The 19,997-nt window shown below is 37.4% G+C and overlaps 1 protein-coding gene and 1 non-coding gene across 2 annotated transcripts in view; both read right to left on the bottom strand.

The window, feature by feature from the left end:
* IL23R (interleukin 23 receptor) overlaps positions 1-19,997 on the bottom strand; it is a 63,998-nt gene that overhangs the window by 25,451 nt on the left and 18,550 nt on the right. The window contains exons 5-6 of the mRNA XM_043573344.1: positions 7,200-7,360; positions 2,007-2,152 (exon numbers count right to left, since the gene is read on the bottom strand). Coding sequence (XP_043429279.1) covers positions 2,007-2,152; positions 7,200-7,360 — 307 coding nt within the window. The remainder of the gene's footprint in view (positions 1-2,006; positions 2,153-7,199; positions 7,361-19,997) is intronic.
* LOC122482308 lies at positions 10,848-10,950 on the bottom strand. The gene has a single exon (XR_006297102.1). It is a non-coding gene; the product is annotated as a U6 spliceosomal RNA (small nuclear RNA).

Below are 19,997 nucleotides of genomic sequence, written 5' to 3'. Positions count from 1 at the left end.
AAAAGTTGAGAATAAAAGCCTTATTCTGGCTCTTTCTGACTGGACTTGGGTCATCTGGATAGAAATGGTAATTCATCTTTTTCTGTGTGAGTGGTTATATTCAGAGGGAGCATGATAGAAGGGATAGGATACAGGCTTTGGATAGAAAGCTGTTCTTTCATTTTTCAAATATTTTTTGGGTGCCCAAAGTGATATAGAGTCTAAAAGAGTCCTAGCAGTGTAAGTTTGAAAAACCTGGCTTGACGTCTTTCGAGTTCTACATCCTTATTTCTATAACGGAGCAGATATTTGCCTAACCCAAAGGATGGTTATGAAGGTTATATGAGATAACAAATATTCTTTCAGCTCCTTCATTTCCGCCTGCTTCTGAGTTACCAAGTCTCACAATGGTAGAGTAGCACCAGCAGGGGGAGCAGAGAACAAGAATTTCAACCAGAAAACACTTGGTTTCTGAAAATCTGTTCAGAGATATTGATGGTAGAATTACTTTCTATTTTCTAAACCTTCTTCTAGCCTATAATCTCTCCTAATTATGCCAAATAAAGGAGTTTTGTATTATCAGTATCATCCTATGACCGGGACACTAAACAAAGGGCACCAGGTGTCCTATTGGAATAAAATCCTATTGACTCAAAATCTAAGACTAATCTAAGGATTTCATTTGGGTTTTCAAATTTACCTAAATTCCACATTTGCAAAAGGATTGACTGTGGAGTTGTGTTTTGTTTGTATCCTGCTTGTCCCAGGCTTTAAGCATAGGGTTGCTATGTACACAAATGTCACAGTTATTTAGTCAACAAGTCCAGCAGGATCTTCACTTGGTAATTGACCAAACGATGCACAGATTCACATGTAAGTGTAATCTAAACAATTGTAAAGTTCAGATCACATTTCTGACTTAAATGAACAGGGGTAAATAAACAAGTTGGTGTCATGAATTTATTTTAGAGAACAGTCTTTAAATTATGTCATAAAATCAGTATAGTTTTACCCTCATCTTCTTGACACTCTTTAAACACATTGCTCTACAGCAAAGCTGATGTTCAGGATAATGAAACAATAGGAGGCTTTGGAGTCATGCTAATCACCAAATACATATCATTTACTCCCTGACAGCAGATAAATTCATGCATGATACATAACTCTTAATTATGCAAAGCCAGAGACTCTATGCCTTAATTATTTTGACTAAATGAAGTTTGTTGTACTTGAAAATATGAAATGGCATTTCTTTTCAAATACACCAAAATTGGAAAATTTCCCTCAGTCATACTAGTGTTCTCCCATTGTTCAAATTACTGAGTTTTTATTATAATGTTCACAGGTGCTGTCATGTCATGTGATTTCATTAACGAACCTTGTACCTATGCCTCTCCTAAGTCAGTTGGTAACTTACCATTGGTATTTAAGGATGGTTAGTTTGTTTAGATATTCACTTTTTACCTTAGGCTCACATAAGACTGAGGCCTATTGTAGTAACAAATCTTCCATTTAGAGTTGCATTTTTCATTTAAAAGGAGACACCCATAAATCTGAAGTTTTTCTTTTTCAACAGTTGTTACCCTAGATGCTTATTAAATTTCAGCATGGAAACCTTACATTTTATATTCATCATCACTGATGTAAATTTTACTCTAGGAGTCACTGAATTACAAGGAGCCAAACAGATGCATCTCTCTTAGTTGGACATTTGTCTATTTAGCAACTTATAAAGGTAAGAGGACATTTTCAGGAAACATCTCTCCATTCTGAAAGCATATGGTAACAAATATTAAAACTAGAGTGGTTTGAGGGGTGCCAGTGGGTAGAACACATGACTCTTAATCTTGGGGCCATGAGTTCAAGCCCGTATTGGGCATCGGGATTACTTTTTAAAAACCCAGCAAACTATAGTGGTTTGAATATCAAACAGATAAAAACATGTAAAGTAGATCATCATAAGTCCATTGTGGGTTAGCTTTTCTTTCATTTACTTACATGCTAAAGCACAGTGAAAGTTAGCTTACCTTCCAAGTTTGGTTTGTTTTAGACTTGTATCTCATTTCACAGGAAACCTTTTCTATTGTTGTTTGACTATTCCAGTGAATCACGGTCTTGGGTACTGTTGTATTTATGTCCTCAGCCCTGGAAATGATGGATGCAGAAGGTATCACTAAAAAAAAATAATAATAAATAAAAACCCAGCAGTTTAAAACTTGCCTAGGGAGAAACCATAATCTTTATATCCATATATAGACATGTTAAAACTCAAAGTACTAAAAAAACAATGTCATGATCTAATTAATAAGTAATGATATTTTTCTTTTTTAACCTATTATGTAAGAGAAAACTGCTGCTGTTAAATGAAATTCCATTTAACCTGTTTCCCATTTCTTTTAAATGGCACTTTTGTAGTCCACCTTTCCTCCACCCCCTATTCCCTTATAATCCTAAACTAATGAAATTCCGAAGCCTGGCCTTATTAACAAAAAGAGTAAAAAAGAGATAAAGAAGGTATCTCTTTCTTCCTGCATCTATTTAGGGGAAAATGAAGTTTTGCATTCTAAATTTAGATCAGGGGAATCTGATTTGATAAGACATTAAATTGATACCTTTCACAATAATATTTTTATTATCTTAATTAAATCTATTGCTAATTTAGTTTGTTCTCTATTAAAATAAATCCATAATTGAAACTATGATTTGAACAAAGCAAGTCTCACAAGACTCTAAGACTTTACCAATTATCGTCATGTTCTGTGATAATAACTTCCAAAAGGAAACTAACATTCTGATGGATTATCTTACTAGTTGTTTTGTTGTACTAAGAGTAGTGGTGTAACTGGAATCTCTGTATTTCTAAACTGTATTAATTCTTATATGCTTGCTGTGTCTGAACAGAATAAAATCATTGGTACTTCTCATTTCTCCTATATGCACAACAGAACAATGAAAACCTATGACTTTGTTAGACGAATTATTTAACAAAGAACTGAATAGCCTTGTATGTGTGTTTTTAAGGACCATTATTGTAGCTTAGTACTCTCTATGATTAGTTTCCTTTTCATTTATCCTAGGCGTATAAATTATTCTTTGGGAATATAACTGTTTTATTATTAATGACTTATTATCTAAAATTATATTGGGGCGCCTGGGTGGCTCAGTCGGTTGAGCGTCCGACTTCGGCTCAGGTCATGATCTCATGGTCCGTGAGTTCCAGCCCCGCGTCGGGCTCTGTGCTGATGGCTCAGAGCCTGGAGCCTGTTTCAGATTCTGTGTCTCCCTCTCTCTCTGACCCTCCCCCGTTCATGCTCTGTCTCTCTCTGTCTCAAAAACAAATAAACGTTAAAAAAAAAAAAATTTAAAAAAAAAATAAAAAAATAAAATTATATACCCAGATGTGTGATTTATAGAGAAATATAAAAATTAAATATTTGATGTTTAGTAGGACAGTCTTATAATCCTTGGGCTAAAGCTAGCATAGGAAAGAAGTAGTAGCAAAAGGAGTCTAATTAAAGATTTTATCATCTGAATTTCACAGTTGATTTCCTTTTGCTAGTGTAAACTTCTTGTAATAAATATCAGTATTCATAGGTTCTGTAGTCAGGGAAATGATTCCCAGGGCTCTGAGACCACTTGGGACCATTTAAAGCACTCTCAGGCTAAATTACCCGCCCACTCTTATCTCCCATCTCTGAGTCTGGCCTGTCATTAGTTTAGTAGCACAAGCATTGGGAGACCCTTCTGCAGAAAGAAATACTGTGGGGAGGAAGAAAAAGTCTTTAGTCCTATGAGAAATGTACATAGAACAGCAAGTCAGATTTAAGATAGTCTTAGTGATGTGGGGGCATAAGGCAAGCTGAGGGCAAAGCTAACAATAACCCTCCCCCTCCCCCAAGGTGGGATATGTATGATATTCCTCAGGCACTCTTGGCTGCCTAAGAACAAAGGAAAGGACAGCAAACAAGTGGTTAAATTGCTAGTCTCCATCAGTTTACAAATATCTTAGTAAATTACAAAAAGGCAATCTTATCAATAGCCTAATCTCTAGGAACTCCCTACCATTTTAATGATAATGCTTGGGTAGAGGGAAAAATAACCCTAGCTTGACAGTAGCTAGGCCTCCAGTCATCTGAGTCCTATCACATGGAAATCCCTTTTAGAAACTTCCTCATGACTTTATCTCCCTCAACTCCACAGTATATAAGCAGTCACTCTTTACAACCCCAGTGCAGCTCTTTGTGACCACAGGTCTCATCCCCGTGCTTTAATAAAGATCAACTTTTTGCACCAAAGACGTCTTCAAGAATTTTTTCTTGGCCATCAGCTCCGAATCTCCACACTCCAAAAACCCCATCATTAGCACAGGGCAGGTCAATGCGATAGAGGGCTAAACCTTTAGGTTTGAATGATCTCATATTTTTTCAAATAAACCTGTTATATAATAAGTACTTGAATATGTACTTTGGTACACCATTCAAAGTTGAATGTTTGCTCTCATTGCTTAGGTTTCAAACATTCCCATCAGATCTTACATTTTTAAAAACTGTCAAATCCATCTACATGCCATGTGTTTAGTTTCAACTTATATTGAAATAACCAGATTTGTAGTTGTTTAGTATCTTTCCAACATATATTTACCTATACAAGAATTAATTTTCAGAATGGTTATTTTATTTTCAAAAAGGTAAAAAATTTACCTATGTGAGAATTAATGTTAAAATGGCAGCCAGGGAGTGCCTGGGTGGCTCAGTTGGTTAAGTGTCCAACTCTTGATTTCGGGGATCAAGCCCTGTGTCGGTCTCTGTGCTCACAGTGCAGAACCTGCTTGGGATTCTCTCTCCACCCCCCCTCTGCCTCTCCCCTGCTCATACGCATTCTCTAAAAATAAATAAATAAATTTTAAAAAATGGCAGCCGGAAGGCACTGCACTTTCTGTACTGGCATTTATTTCTCTACAGGAGAAGTTGAAGTATCCCTCTCACATGCCACTTTGGCACAGTGTTACTGCACTATTAACTCTGCCTTTCAGCACAGCCTCCCTAACTTAATTAAAGCCCAACCCCATAGCTGTTATGTGAAAATTGTTCTCAGGAGAGCCCTCTGTCCTCAGTTTCATAGAAAGTTTCATTTATCTAACTTGCAGTGCCTCATTCTTAAAGTGTCACAAGTGAGCATAGCTCATCCATTAATTATCTGGTGGCTTTGTTGGGTGGAGCCTCCTACACAGTCAACCTGTATTTTCTACCTGATTTTTAAGAGTCTGTTTTGAGATTTCTTTTTTAAAGGGGGCAGAATAACAATCCCATACAAGAGACTCCCTGGTTCACGGTGTGGGAATTCGATTTGGAGGTGGCTGCCAGATGCGATTTTCCCTTTATGGGAGGTGAGGCAGTGATTAACTACTGCAAGTCAGCGAGATGATATCTGGCTCTCCTCCTTACTAGTTATGTGAACTTGAGCAAATTGTTTTATCTCTTTCTTCATTTGTAAAATGGGCACAGTAGTACCATGTATGATTGTTTCCAGAATTAAGTGTGATTTGCATGTTAATTGTCTGGAACATTGTAGGCATTTAATAAATGGATGTGAAGATAGTAAGATCATCAGCTCACAGTGATAATAATAACTGTAATGCTACTGATAATAATTTAGTTCTAAAAAATGATATTGCCAAAATGATACAATACATGATAGCCTTTAAACATCATTAATCCACTGAGGGGAACCTGTTTTAAAAAAAGAGCATATTACAAAAAAAGGGGGGGGGCATATTATGGCAGCCTACCTCAAACTATAAATTTACAAAAATGTGTACATCGTGGTCAAGAGAACTATAACTCCACGAATATATAATACAGTGGAATACATCACCATCATCAGCAGTGTTTGTTTTCAAATCCAATATTCAGAGCATTAAGGACAGACTTTTAGACCAATCCTGTTAGTTGGGATAGTTAAGTTTAGTTGAGACAGGAATTGAGAAGTTGATATATTAGTTCCAGTAAAAGACCCCAGTGATCCCCAAAGAATATCCATGTTGTACCCCAAGAGAAGATGTCACATCCCCCAGATCATTAATCAGCAGGAAAGTTGTCTGACACATAACAATGTGCATTTAAATGAAGACTGAAGATAGAAATTGAGGATATTGGAATTAGAGCTCCCTAGCTCCATAGTCTCAAATTTTGATGCCACCTAGCGTTGGTTCCCTCAAATAGAAACCATAATCTCTTCTACAAAATAGGGTTGTTATGAGGGTTAAATAAGGTAGTTTATGTAAAAGTAGTTAGCACTGAAAAAAAGTGCTCCATAGATGTTAGCTTACTGAAAGCATCCTTAATAAAAACAGAAATAACTGGCATTAGGATGTCCAAATAGAGGGTGATTCACTTGGTGCTCTTTGGCTAAATTTTGACTTCAGGACTGGGATGTAGCTGTAAAAAGCTCAGGGGCAATTACTTTTTGGACTTTATCTTAAGGAAAATGCAAAAAACTACTTTGAAAATATTTATCCAAAAGGTTGTTCATGGCAGTAAAGTTTATAATGGTGAAAATTTGAAAACAACCTAAATCTCCAACAATAAGGGACTAAAGACATACATTAAAAATAATATTGTAGATTAAATCAAGAGAATGTTTATTTTATATTATAAGTTTTAAAAAGCAAGGCCTAAAATATCTGAAGCAAAAAATGCTAACATTTGTAAAATCTGGCTGGTAAATATAGAGATGTTTACATAATTCACCATTTTTTATGTTTTTTTTTAAACTTAAAAAACCTATAACTTCCAAATAGTGTATACAGCAGAATTCTTTGGTATGTTGTACTCACAACATAAGACTCATCACAGTTTATTATAATCCTTGTTTCTTTCCATCTTCCCTGGTAGATTGTAAGATACATAAGGCAGTGGATACCTTGCTTATCTTATTCTCCCTAGCTCTTAAAACAATGCTTGAATATAAGAAGTTTTCAATAAATATGTGTAAAACCACATGCACCAATGTAGAAATAAGACTGGAAGGATATACAACAAAATGGTAGCAGTACTTATCTTTGTGTTGTGTTGGGTTGGTTCATTATGAGTAATTCTTGTTTTCCATATCATGATCTGCAGGAACTTCAGGGGAACACCTTTCACATCTTGACTTCATTTGACTAGGTCAACACAAATTAGCTGTTTATTCATAAAGACATACTACTTCTCATTCTTTACCTATATCATCCAGATTAATTTGCAGTTGTTTTGACTTCTCTGTGCCCAATGCATTTGCAGCTTGGACCCAAACCAAATATTTCTTGCCACCTTGCAATGAATCAGTTGAGATGTTAATATAACTTGACGAAAGATATTGTTGCTCTTCTTCTGTCTCTAAACTTAAAAAAAAAAAAAAAGATTATGATAACTGGTTATGTTGGTTTGAATTAGTTACTCCTCAATTTTTTGATGCTACTTTTTTAGCCTGCTTTCAGAATACATTTACTTAAAAATCAATTAAAATTGATTTCATTTTGAAAAATTTTTAAAAATAGATTCAAGGCTACCCAGGGCCACACTGTGACTCTCATGGATATTAAGCCCTTTTGCCTTCATGGACCCATTCTTCCATCAAGAAAAAAAAAAGCATATATATGTGTGGATATGTGTATCTTTACAGAGATACATATATATGTTCATGTAGATTATGGTTTACAACTGTCAATATAAAAGCAAATATATTAACGTTACATATTAAGACATTTTCTTTGACCTAAGGTTTATTTTTTTTCTTCTGATATTAAATGAAATTAAACATTTTCATGGACTCCTGAAAGTATCATGAGCCCTGGGCACTGTGCCTACTGTGCCTTCTGCGCAAGTCGACTCTGGACAGAGCTTGAAATAAATGAACACCCTCTAGGAGGGAGCATTGCATAGGAGATCAGTAATGGGGCTTTGAGTCAGACATTTCTACCAGATCTAGAGTCGGGTAAGAATGGCATGAAGGGTCAAGATAGGATTAAGATCTGGATGGGGTAGGGAAAGACCAGACTTCCAGGCAGAAAAAACCCCAGCATGTTCCAAAACAAATAAATGAAATGGTGTGTCATTTTCCAGAAAGTTCAGCAAGTTCATACGCTGGAGCATGAATTTGCAAGCAGTAACTTGAAGTAGAGCAGACCAGATCAGAAAGACTTCCTGTGGATTTTGAAAACAGAACTGACTGGATCTGGTGGCCCATCACTTAACTATAAAGGAGGTCATTTGCTGCTAAAAGGGATGGAGAAGATAGAGGGTAGAACTGAATTTGGAGAGATAGAGGGTTTTTTGTTTTTTGTTTTTTTTCAATTTTTATATGAGAGAAAGAGAGCAAGTACAAGCAGGGGAGAGGGCAGAGGAGGGGAGAGAGAGAATCTTAAGCAGGCTCTACGCTCAGCATGGAGCCCAATGTGGGACTTAACCCCACAACCCTGGAATCATGACCGGAGCCCAAAATCAAGAGTTGGACGTTTAACCAAACTGAGCCACTCAGGTGCCCCAAGAGATAGGGCTATTGAATCATCACTTCAAATTATGTTTATCTAAGTTTTTATAATTGGATGTGTGACAATCTCTAATCAGCCAATTTAATAAAAAAGTTAAATTTCACTAAGGTGAAATTTCAAATATTATTTGTTAAGGCTAAAATTCTAAATTTTATTAATCTTCACTGGCTTCTGTCAGCAAGTTTGAGCCTCTTTTTTATATCTGTTAAAACTTTCCGGGGCTCCTAGCTGGTGCAGGCGGTAGAGCATGCCACTCTTAATCTGGGGGTCATGAGTTGGAGCTCCGTGTTGGGCAGACAGATTACTTAATCAGTTAAAAATTTCTACTCCACTATATTTTTAGGGGGTAAGTGGTGGTGGGAGTACTGAGAAATGTTTATTCCTTTCTTTTCTTGTTTCTGTGAGGAGAGACTGTCCTTAAACCTCCCTGGTTCTATCTCGTCCCTCCCTTGCTCACTCATCCCTCTTGAAGGTGAGCATGATTCTACTCATGAAGAACTGGCCACATGCATCTCAGTCCCTTCCTCTCTCTTGTTTTCCCTTGGGAGTCAGAAGACCACAGAAATGACCTTTATTGGTCTTCTCTGATAAGCTGTAAGATTTAGAGGAGTTGGTCTCCAAGTGGGGATGTGCAGCTGTCTAATACCAGCTGTGATTGAGGGCAAGAGCAGTAAGTCTGGGAAGACCAATGTTAGAAAGTTTACTATTGCTACATACCAAAACCATGCTCTCCATTAACAAGCTTCATTTGTAATAAATATTATAAAATATTTTAAACATTTAAAGTTATTTAAATATTTAAATATATATTTTTAAATATTTAAACACAACTATTATTATATTTCTATTTTCACCTGCTGGCTTTTTGGTTTCTCTCGGTTTAGAACTCATGAGGAAAATCTGCAGAGATAAACACTGAGCCACCTCAGACACTTACACACCATTATCTATAGCTGGATCTATTCATAACATGAAAGTGTTTTCACTAGACTTCACTAAGTTTACATTTTTTGAACCCTGAACTACCAACTCCTTTTATGTCCTTTTCTTAAGCTTCTCAGTCATATTTTCTACATCTCTGGCAGCTACATCCAAGTTACCATTTCCACTTGTTCTTTAAGCCTTTTTTTGTGTCTTATGCCTTCAGTTTTCCCATGAAACTAATCTTCTTTTTTTTTTTTCTTTTTTATTTTTTAGAGAAAGAGAGTGCAAGTGGGAGAGGGGTAGAGAGAGAGGGAGAAAGAATCCCAAGCAGGCTCCATGCCCAGCGCAGAGCCCATCCTGGGGCTCAATCTTACTACCATTAGATCATAACCTAAGCCAAAATCAAGAGTTGGAGGCTCAACTGACTGATCCACCCAGGCACCCTGAAACTACTCTTCTAAAATGGCATCCTTTCCAAGGTGAAGTCCTGGATCCTCTTTGTAGCCCCTGTCCCTCTTGATTACTTGTAATTCTTAACTTCCCTTGGCTACCTGGACTCTGTCTTCTGGGTGAGAGAGCCTACCTACATCTTTTTCTTACACCTGCTTAGTGCCATCTTTTCTCCTCCAACCCTCCACTTGGATTGCTCTCCATACTCCTCTAACCCCACCACAGGGAGGGTCAACTCTTGACCCTCTTGGTGCTTGCCTTTTTCCTCAGCTCACTCACCTTGGTTTCTATTACTATTTCATGTGCACAGCTACTGAATATCTGCAGTCTCACTGGGAGATGCATTTGGATATCTGCCTAAGACAGAACTATAGCATATGTATAACTGAATTATCTTTCCATGCACATCAGCACTTTTTGCTGGTATCTTCATTGTTGTCAACAGCAGGTTGCCTTTCTGATGTCCTCAGTTTGCCATTTTTAACAACTTTTTCTCTGTTACCCTTCAACCAAATAAGGTGAAGCATTTATTTAACTATTCCTTTCTTATTTAAAATGTTTATTTTTGAGGGAGAAAGAGTGCACAAGCAGGAGAGGGGCAGTGGAGTGGGGATGGGGGTGCTGACAGAGGATCCAAAGCAGACTCCTCGCTGACAGCAGAGAGCCCGATGTGGGGATCGAACTTACAAACTGAGAGATCATGACTTGAGGTGAAATCGGATGCTTAACCTACTGAGCCACCCAAGTGCCCCAATTTTCTTATTTTATCTTTTGTTCCTGTTTTGATAGCTGTGGCCATGGTTTAGGCTTTATCTCTATTATCTGTTTGGTATTACTTGTAGATTCCTACATTAATTTTATTGCATTGTGGAACCTAACTTAATATAGATGTACTACTTTGGAGGGAAATAACCTTGGAATTTGAACACAGGTGAAAAGACAAGTATCCTATATTCTTAGATTTAACAAATAGAAATGCTTCACAAATTTGTCATCCTTGATTAGGGGTCATGTTCATCTTCTGTGCACTATTCCAATTATAGTATTTGTGTTGCTGAGGCAAGCACTGCTTGGTTTCTTTAATACCATCAACTTTTTTCTGTCCTGGGAGGCTGGCTTGATAGGATTTGTGGGGAAGGAAGAGTTTAAGACTCACAATCATTTCATCCCTACAGGCTGCACTTAATGTCCTATTACCATTGTGTGTCTATTCAACATCTCCCGAATTTCTCCCAGACAAGATTATAACTTGCCAGCCACTATGATCTGTTAGAATCCAGAGTGGCATGCTTGCTGAGACACAGAACTCCAGGGAGGAAAAGAGGAACCAGCCTCACACTACCAAGCAATAAATACATTTATGAATCAAAATAATACAAAAATTATAGAATATCTATATTTTAAACCTATCACTACCAGAGCAGGATAATCTCAGCAGGCAGTCAAAGAATCTCTCTAAGGCTGACAGGGAAACGTAGGTAGGGGTGACTGGTCTCCATAGCATGCAGGTGGCACCAACTACCCTAGTTCAGCCCAGGTTTTTAACCCTCAGTGCATGTTTTCCGGTGCTGCGTCTTTCCTCTCAGCAGCAGGGAAACTACTATGAATGCCACGAGAGGACAAGGACATGTCATAGTGATGAAAAACAGAGGGCTTGGGTTTTAAAAAAAAATCTATAGGTTCAAATCCTGGCTCTGCCCCTTGATAAAATGTGGGAATCGAGCCAGTTACTTAACCTCTATGTACTTCAGTTTACTCATCTGTGCAATAGGAAGAATAACATCGTTATCATGAGTAAAATCAGATAAGTGAGTTGGTGAGATAAGGAAGCATGGAGCAGGTGGTTTCATGCATAATAAAGGGTTTACGAAACAGATAATTATTATTAATCAAAAGGTATTTGTGACATGACTTACACATTCTAAAGAATACAAATGAAACCTTAAAAGTTGTTATATTTCAACAAGTGAAATGTCTTTTATATTACTTGTAGCTGAAATCAAATCATTCCATTAAATTCAGAGGTGTTTACATAGTTCCTTTATATTTCTTCTGAAATAAGGCAGAATATAAATAAATTACAGAGAATTGCTTTTAAGGTATGCCAACCTCATGCTCAGTAAGAATTCAAATGTAAAAATAAGAAAATGGCAACTATGGGTAAGTAGCAAGTAGGGCATCTTTGAATATTTTCCAGTCAGAGAAAACCACATGCATGTCCTTAATTGGTTTGCGGCTAATTCTTTTACCACAAAAATTGAGACCACAGTCAAAATGCAAATACATTCTTAAACCAACATGAACCATAGTTATTAGGTAATTTAATTCTGCTTAAAGTCTACCTTCCTATTAGCACCTAGACCATGAACACTGTTTTAGATGAGGAATCTAGTAATAATGAGTGACTGACTATACTTTGGGACTATTTTTACATAAAACTTATATTACAAAGTTTCTTTTTAATTTCTTATTTCTATTTCTGTTTTTGGTGTGTTTTTATTACATAACAGATTATTTGTTGAAGGGAGTCAGCATGATTGATGTTTCTCTGAAATTTACTATGCACCTAGCCCTAGTTGTATTTCATAGATTTTCAATAAAAAACATTGCAAATTTATGGTGATAACGGTTAATAGCGTTTTCCATTTAGTTAACCACTCATTCAACAAATATTTAATTAATATCCACTATGTTCCAAGTATTACCTTGGAGATTGGGACTACAACAATGAACAAAACAGATGAAGTCCTGACCTTCATGGAGCACACATTCTGGGGGAAACAAATGAATATATAATATGTCCTGTGGTGATAAATGTTCAGAAGAAAAATAAAGCAAAAAGGGGTTAGGAAGTGCTAGATGCAGGAGTGGGGATTTTTTATTTTAAAAGAAGATGCAGAAGGCCTGTCTGAGAAGGTGATTTTCCTCCTCTCTGGAGGAAGAACTTTCTAGGGATATACAAAGGCCGTAAGGCAGGATCATACTTGTCCAGTTCAAAAACAGCAAGGAGGTCAGTGAGGCTTGGTGTACGTAAAGGAGATAGAAAGGGATTAAAGATGAGATCCGAGAGTTCTGGAGGAGGGAGAGATATAGAAGGTACTGTAAGGTCACAAAGAGCCTCTGGAGGACTCTGGCTTTGAAATGGGAGGTTTTGAGCAGAGGAGTGACATGATCTGAGGTGCATGTGAAAAGGCTACTTGTGAATGACTCTAGGAGGGCAAAGGTGGAGGCTAGGGCACCAGTTAGGAAGTCCTTGTACTAAGTCAGATGAGGGATGATATGGCTTGGCCTGGGGTTGCAAACTGGGTAGTGAGAAGAAGTCAAATCCTATAGGTTTGGCTGATTAATTTTGTTAAGGGCATGGTAGGGAGTAATCTAGGACAACTCCAGTGATTTGGGCCCAAGTAGAATGAAGAGGGAGTTGCCATTTACTGAGAAGGGGAATGCAAGTACGGAGAAAGGAAACTGGGAGTGTTTGGGTTTTGAAAATATTAGCTTTGAGATACCTTTTGGATGTCTAAGAGGAAGTGCTGAATAAGATATTAGATATATGGTAACTGCAGACAGGGGAGATATCTGGACTCAAACTAGATAAATTAGGGAGTTTTACACTATAAATTTGTGTTATATCTTTTAGGTAATGAGTGTAGATACAAATAATAGGAGATGCTAGGAATAAAACTCTGGGGGCTTGTTACTTCACTGGAAATGAAGACACATCAGCAAGAGACTGAGAGAAAGCATCCAGGAAGGTAGGAGGAAAATCAAAAAGGAGTAGTATCCTCTAAGCTAAAAGAAGGAAGTGAAAAGCTATTAAATGCTCCTCATAAGGAAGATAAGGACTGAGAATAAACGATTTGATTTGGCAATGGGGAAGTCACTAGTGACACTGTTAAGACCTGTCTCAGTGGAAAGTGAAAACTTGACTAAACTAGCTTAAAGAAAGTATGAGAGAGAAAGAGACAGAAAGTGCATACAACTCTTGGGGTGCCTGGGTGGCTCAGTTGGTTAAGTGGTCAACTCTTGGTTTTTGCTCAGGTCATGATCTTGTCATTCCATAGGTTCAAGCCTCGCATCAGGCTCTGTGCTGACAGTGGGGAACCTGCTTTGGATTCTCTCTCTGCCCCTCCTGCACTTTCTGTCTCAAAATAATAAATAAATAAACTTAAAAAAGAGTACAGACAATTCTTGAGAAGTTTGGCCATAAAGAGGAGCAGAAAAATAGAGTAGTGGAGGGGAAAGACCAAGGGAAAGTTATATTTTTCAAGAGGGCAGATGCTGCAAGCCAATGGAATGATCCAGTAAAGATAGAAAAGGTAAGATGCAGAAGAAAGAGAGGAACATTGTGGGAGTAGGAGGCAGGAGGGGTAAGATCTAGCCCAAGAGGTGGAGAGTTGGCCTCAGGGAAACAGTAGTTCATGCACAGTAGTAAAAAGGAAGACCAAGTATATGGATAGGGAGGTCAATGCGTCAGTAGATGGGGGAACTTATCATATTTCTCATTGCTTCTATTTTCTCAATGAAGTAGAAAGCAGGTCATCGACAGAGCACAAGGAGAGAAAAAACATTCTGGAAGCCAGAAATGAGACAAAAAGTAATGAAATAATTATCTGGCTTAGTGGAGCAGTGACTGGGCCAGTGAAATGTGGTAGGATACTGGGTAGCTGTCAGGGCCCAGTTGAGATTAGTGGTCATGAATATATAGTCATATCAGTCAGTAAGTTTGCATTTGTCCCCAGCCACAATTAGCTTTGCTAGTACAGATACAGAATTGGTGAGGAAATGGATTTAAAAATATGACTGCTTATTGAGTCCTAAAAGAATGACAGAAATGTAATATCACAGCCTTAAAAATATTTGGAATCGTACTTAAGACCTCTTTCTGGTTATTAAGAATATGCATATGGAGAAGAAGAGGTGGCAAAAACAGGCAGGCCTTATGAATTGACAGAATAAGCAATTGATCTTAGGGGGTCTACAATGATATCTTATCAAAAAATAATTGCCCTACTGGTCTTTCATAGTGCCTGAAAATTCCATCATTTGTGTTATTCTAGTGAGATCATGAGCTTGTCATGCACAGAGATGGTGCCTATCTACAAAAACTCTCTAGAGTTTAACATAGTAACAAGAAGAAGCAAAATGCTAAATAAATCTTTGCTAGATTGACTTGAGTGGAATAAAATGAGGGGCCATGATGAATTCTTTTTCATGCAACAAGTATTTATTGAGTAGAAGACATTGCAAGGACACTGCAAGAGTTTCCAAGAAAGAACATATTTACATGAAGCTGTTGAGGGTAATAGACAATAGTAGGTAGATGTTTATTACCAGAGTTTCTTCTTTTTTGGTTTTTCCTACCACCACTTATTGATAAACAGCAAACCACAGCAGAGGAGGGTATATGAATGGAAGCCTGATGGCCCCTAGGCTGCCATACAGGGAATGTCACCTTTCTGCCACTAGTGGAACAAGTCCATGGGCTGAGGTGAAATGCCTCTTCTGTAAATGTGGTTTTACTGGAATACAGAACCACATGAGTTGGAAGTGAAACCTTGCAAATGCTGATCTCTACCTATCCGCCAAAATGGAAAATACCCTAAAAACCCAGGATCTAGTATAACCTTTTTAAACTACCTCAACCACAAACTGATTATAAGTCAACTTTTTCCTGGGGGTGAGGGGGAAGGCAGTTTTGATAGAAAAATTAACTTTCTCTTCTGTTTTTTTTTTTTCAACTCATTGGTGTGTTTTTAATTGTGAGATAGGATGTTTATTTCCTTTTCCTGTTTGTGCTTATAGGAGCTCATTCTTTGATTTTGCTAGAGGAGAACATTCATTTTTATGCTAATCATTCACATTTTTATGTTCTTTTTAAACTATGAAACAATTCTATTAATCTAGACTCAGCCAATTCAGAATTTGGGTTAGGTTTGTCTGCGTTTGGCTGTAATTTATTGTTGGATTTCAGAAAAGGCGAAAAAAGTTTTTCTAAAATGTAAGACTTTGTATTAGTATTATTTAACTTGACTGTGATGGGAGAAAGCAGGAAATGTCGATGTCTACGTATCAGAATAACCACTCAGTGACTATCAACTGAGCAGTTACAATGCGCCAGGCCCCATTCTAGACTCAAGTGATGTAGCAGTGAACAAAATAAGCAAAAATTCTTGCCCATTTTGAGATTACATTTCTAGTTTGAATGAATGAGTGAGTTTCCTACTGACACATGCACAACAGCTAAAAAATTAGTCTTTCAGAGCACATTTAACAGCTTTTTTCTAGATATTCATCTGTCTAAAATGACTGTTACCTGAAAATGAGTAAAATTATTGTTTATAATACCTTGTAAATGATCATTTTTTAAGTTTATTTATTTATTTTGAGAGAGAGAGAGAGAAAGCCCATGAGTGTGTGCAAGTGCAAAAGTAGGGTAGAGGCAGAGAGGGAGAAAGAGAGAATCCCAAGCAGGCTCCACATGGTCAGCGCAGAGCCCGGCTCAGTCTCACAAACCATGAAATCAGGACCTGAGCTGGAATCGAGTCAGACACTTAACTGACTGAGACACCCAGGCACCCCAATGATCTTTTTTTTTTTTTAAGTATGTTTATTTACTTTGAGAGAAGGAGAGAGCAAGCAGGGGAGGGGCAGAGAGAGAATCTCAAGCAGACTCCATGCTGACAGCATGGAGCCTAATGTGGGGCTCAAACTCACAAACCGTGAGATCATGACCTGAGACAGATGCTTAACTGACTGAGCCAACCAGTGCCCAGCCCCTACCCCACCAATGACCATTTCTTAGTGGACTTATATTAATTAGTCTCCGCACCCAAATAAGTCAGGTTTTAATTTTAAAACAAATCAAACAAGACTAGTATGTCAGCCTTGAGGGTCACCTTAATACTCTGCCTTTTTGTTGTTTCTAAGTGCTTCCTTTTTGCAAGTCTTTTTTTATAGTTTGTGTTCTTATAAATTTTGTAACACCCAGTACAGTATTGCTTATCCTCATTTCACAGGAAAGTAAGGCTCAGCCAAGCTAAATAACTTTTCTAAGATCACACAGCTAGCAATTATGGCAGATATTGTTAGATGACAGTACTAAATTCTATCAACAATGTCCTTCTCCTAGGTTCCCATCCAGATAGAGTAGACATGTAACTCAGTCCTGGCCAATGAGATCCAAGTGGAAGTCTATAGGTGGAGATGTTCTTTTTCCTTCACCACTTTTCCTGCCTGGGATTTGGATGTGAAGCCTACGGGTGCAGCTTCTGAGAGTAAAGCCTACACATTAAAACTTATAGAGGAAAAAGTTGGAAAAAGCCTTTGGGATATCATTGAAGTAATCATGCCAGCTCTGTCATACCTACCACTATGGCTTGATATAAATAAAGCCCCATATGTTTAAGTCACTGCAGTTAGGTTTTCTGATATTTGCATCATAAAAGACACCTAACTGATAAATCTTAGAACTGGAAATCAAAAGTAAAACTCGAAAGCCCCTGTTCTTTCCAGTGGATAGCTCTAAAAGCATGATCTTTAATAAATCTATTTTTAGTATTTTCATGGCGACTTGAGTATTGAGAACAATCTCAATACTCATAATTACTAGGTATTTCTCACTTTGTAAGGTAGATGTGTTTCTCAGAAAAAGTGATTCATATATCACTGAATGCATTAATAGATTTTAAAAGAAATCTATAATAATCAAAATATTTGGAGAACATTTTTATGAGACTAACTAGGAAATTAGGTGGTGGTTGGCAAGTTTTTGTTCAACAAATATATCTTCTCAAATTGTGGTATGCCTGTTCCAAATTTATAGTGCAATTTTATTCTCAAGAACCTGAGAGGGCAAGTAAGTGGGACTTAAATGAATTAAGCCATATCCACTAGGTTGGCAATAAGCAATACAAAAATAATAAGTGTTGACAAGAATGTGGAGAAATTGGAACCCTCATACACTCCCAGAGTGAATGTAAAATAGTGCAGTTGTTTTAGAAAATAGTATGCAGTTCCTCAAAAGGTTAAACAGAGTTAACATATGACCTCTCAATTCTATTCCTAAGTGTATGCTCAAGAGAAATGAAAACTTAGGTCTACACACAATCTTGTACATGAATATCATGGAAGCATTACTCATAATAACCAAAAAGCAGGAATAACCCAAATGTCCATCAACCAATGAATGGATAAAGTCAATGTGATATATTCATATATGGAACATTATTTGGTCATAAAAAGGAATGAAGTGCTTATACATGCTACACCACGGATGAATGTTGAAAGGCTTATGATAAGTGGAAGAGCCAGTCATGGAAAGACCACGTATTGTATGACTCCTTTTATATGAAGTGTCCAAAGTAGGCAAATCCCCAGAGGATCCCTCGGGATGGGAAAGTTGAGGGAAATAGAGTGACTGCTAATGGATACGCGGTTTCCTTTTGGCATAAGAAAATGTTCTGAAATTGTGGTGATGGTCGCATAACTCTGTGAATATACTAAAATCATAGAATGCTAATGCTTTAAATAAGGTGACTCAGTGTTTCCATCATCCTTTTGATACATTGCCTCTGTCTAACCCCTGCTCAGAATGACAGGTGTGAGTGAGTGTCTTGCCTGTGGCATGGAGCCCATTACTCCAGACTTAGCAATGTATTCGTAAAATCTGCCTGGTTTTTACATAGAATTTCTTGAATGAAGAAGTGCTGCTTTTTATGTTTTACTTAATTAAAATTATTCTGAGTATGTTACACGTGGAGAGAGAGAAGATTGGAAGATTATTCTGTTCTATTGTGATGAGACCTGGTTATCATCTCTCAAATATGCCCTGTGATCTGGTTCCAACACGACTTCAGCAGTGGTAGTCAGGCCAGCCCAAGTTCAAATCCCACCTCTCCCTCTCTGGAGCTGTGTGGCTCTGGACGCATTGCCTAACCCCACTGAGGCTCAGTTACTTTGTCTACAAAAACTGGAAAAATAATCATATTTACCTCACAAGGTTGTGTAAGATACTAAATGAAGTAGCACATATAAAGTTTTGACCCAGTATTTAGCAAATAGTAAAGGTCCCATAAATGCTTTTTATTTTATTTTTTAAAAAAAATTTTTAATGTTTGTTCTTAAGAGAGAGAGAGAGAGAGAGAGAGAGAGAGAGAGAGAGAACACAAGCAGGGGAGGGGCAGAGAGAGAGGGAGACACAGAATCTGAAGAAGGCTCTAGGCTCTGAGTTGTCAGCACAGAGCCTGATGCGGGGCTCAAACTTGTGAACCATGAGATCATGACCTGAGCTGAAGTTGGACGCTTAACTGACTGAGCCACCCAGGCGCTCCCCCAATAAATGCTTTTTAAAAAATAAGTAGTTTTTTTTGAGAGTTACAAACAGACAAAAAAAAGTTTACTTCAAATACACCACTGAAGGCATTCTTTAAAAAAAAGAATAAAATGGGAAACATGATGGGTGACTAACTTAACCCTGTTTGCCCATAACTTTTTAAAAATTAATTTCATTTTCATCTTTAACAATCGCAGAGGATTCAAAAACAGACTAGCATACATGGATATAGTTTAAATGTAACAAAGAAAGATTTCAGCTGTGTACATTGGGGAGGGGAAAGGGATTTTTTCATATCAACCTTTTCCTATTTTGCAATTTCTGAATAAGCATTCAAATTTAATTTAGTACGAAGTAGTACAACTTTTATGATCAACAATTTATCTTTAAGCATAAAAACTTAAGAGGTTTGGCTGCATAGTCACCTTGGCTCCCAAAATCTGGCTATTGGTAAGCATGTAACAGCTATTGTTAAGCATGTAACAGCTATTGTTAAGCATGTAACAAGAGCATTTCCTCAAAGCCCTCCTGGACTGCAGGTAGAAAATTAGCACTTTCACTCAGTTATTACTTCAGTTTTAAAACTCGAAGTCCTGTGTCCTGGAGACTCCCTTAGTCTCGGACAAACCAGAAAAGAGGGTTGGCCTGTACAGGCACCAAATTTAAGATTTGGGGATCATTATTAATAACTAGTAGCGTCCATGAATTTAGTGCTAATGGTGGACCTGGCTCTGTGCTGCATGCTTTAAAAGCCAAATTCCACTTAAATAATTAGAATAAACC

The sequence above is a fragment of the Prionailurus bengalensis genome, chromosome C1 (genome assembly GCF_016509475.1).
Source record: "Prionailurus bengalensis isolate Pbe53 chromosome C1, Fcat_Pben_1.1_paternal_pri, whole genome shotgun sequence".
Lineage (NCBI taxonomy): Eukaryota > Metazoa > Chordata > Mammalia > Carnivora > Felidae > Prionailurus > Prionailurus bengalensis.
Note: the sequence above shows the minus strand (reverse complement) of the source record. Positions and strands in the feature narration are given on the sequence as shown.